Here is a 1,138-nt window from a genome sequence, read left to right on the forward strand (position 1 = left end):
TCATGCAAGAAAAGCAAAAAGCTGCTCATTTTTTTAAACTATCCATCCATCCGTCCGACCATCCATCCATTATTTCCTGGGTACCTATAAAGTGCTCCTGATGCTTTTTCTTGCTTACAAAGTCTAACATTATAAGCATAAAGTAGGTACTTTATGAGAAACATGCATAAGTCAAAGACAGTGCTTGTGAACTCCTAACTTTACCATCTCTACTGGGAAAAAAACTTTCTGTATTTTCTGTTGAAAACACCAAGATAAACACAATAACCTTGCAAAAGCATCCTTATAGCTAATTTATTTTCTATTTTTTGCTAATTTCATCCCATCTACTACCTCTTGAATGGAAGGAAGATACTTCATTTAGAAGGAAGAAACCATTCCAATCTTCAATGTACCTAACAGAGGAATGAAGTTACACGTTGCAACACAGACTAATTTGTTTATTAGGTTTGTTCTGTAAGTCAAGGAGAGAAATTTTTTTTGGCAAATAAATAAATAAATAATCAAACAAACAGAGACCTTAGGGCACAGGTGGTCAGAAACAGGAAACGGAGTCTTTGCATAGTTCTAAAGGAAGGAAAGGTGGCAGCAGTAGGCAGCGTGGATTCTCAGCAGAAATGCAGCACTTGCAAGAACAGGGGACAGAAGGCTTTGAGAAAGAGAAGGTGACTATCTAATTCTTTGTCATGGACTGTGGTGTGGAACATTTGTCCTCTCTACCAGGGAGCAAATTGTGGCATCTTACATGATCTGCCGGGGCATCCCATACCCCGTCATGCCTGCCTGGGATGCACCCTTGTTGCTACCCATCTGCAGGCCTATGACGTTTTGTCCCTGGCGAAGCTGCTCCTCTGAAAATCCTCTCCGATTCTGCTGGGCTTTCCTGGATGGAAAGAGTGAGATGGAATTATGTCACATGACAGTTTCAAATCCTTCTCAAGATTAAGGTTCCCCAGGCTCTGCTTGAGGCAATCAGCCACACGAGCAGACTCTACCCTGACCTACAACTCTGTCATGAGCTGTGACCCATCATGAGCTATGGCCTACCCTGAACTGTGATCTACTGACTTGTGGCTCACGGTGGGCTATGGCCTACCCTGAACTGTGATCTACTGACTTGTGGCTCACGGTGGGCTAT

General features: G+C 42.8%; 1 protein-coding gene across 1 annotated transcript in view; it reads right to left on the reverse strand.

Annotated features, from left to right (window-relative positions):
• Positions 1-424: 424 nt before the first annotated feature.
• Positions 425-1,138, reverse strand: part of Tagln3 (transgelin 3) — a 13,078-nt gene continuing 12,364 nt past the window's right edge. Inside the window, exon 4 of the mRNA XM_055594886.1 lies at positions 425-883. Coding sequence (XP_055450861.1) covers positions 742-883 — 142 coding nt within the window. The 3' untranslated portion in view covers positions 425-741. The remainder of the gene's footprint in view (positions 884-1,138) is intronic.

The sequence above is a fragment of the Psammomys obesus genome, unplaced genomic scaffold, assembly GCF_907164565.1.
Source record: "Psammomys obesus unplaced genomic scaffold, mPsaObe1.curated_primary_1811, whole genome shotgun sequence".
Taxonomy (NCBI): Eukaryota; Metazoa; Chordata; class Mammalia; order Rodentia; family Muridae; genus Psammomys; species Psammomys obesus.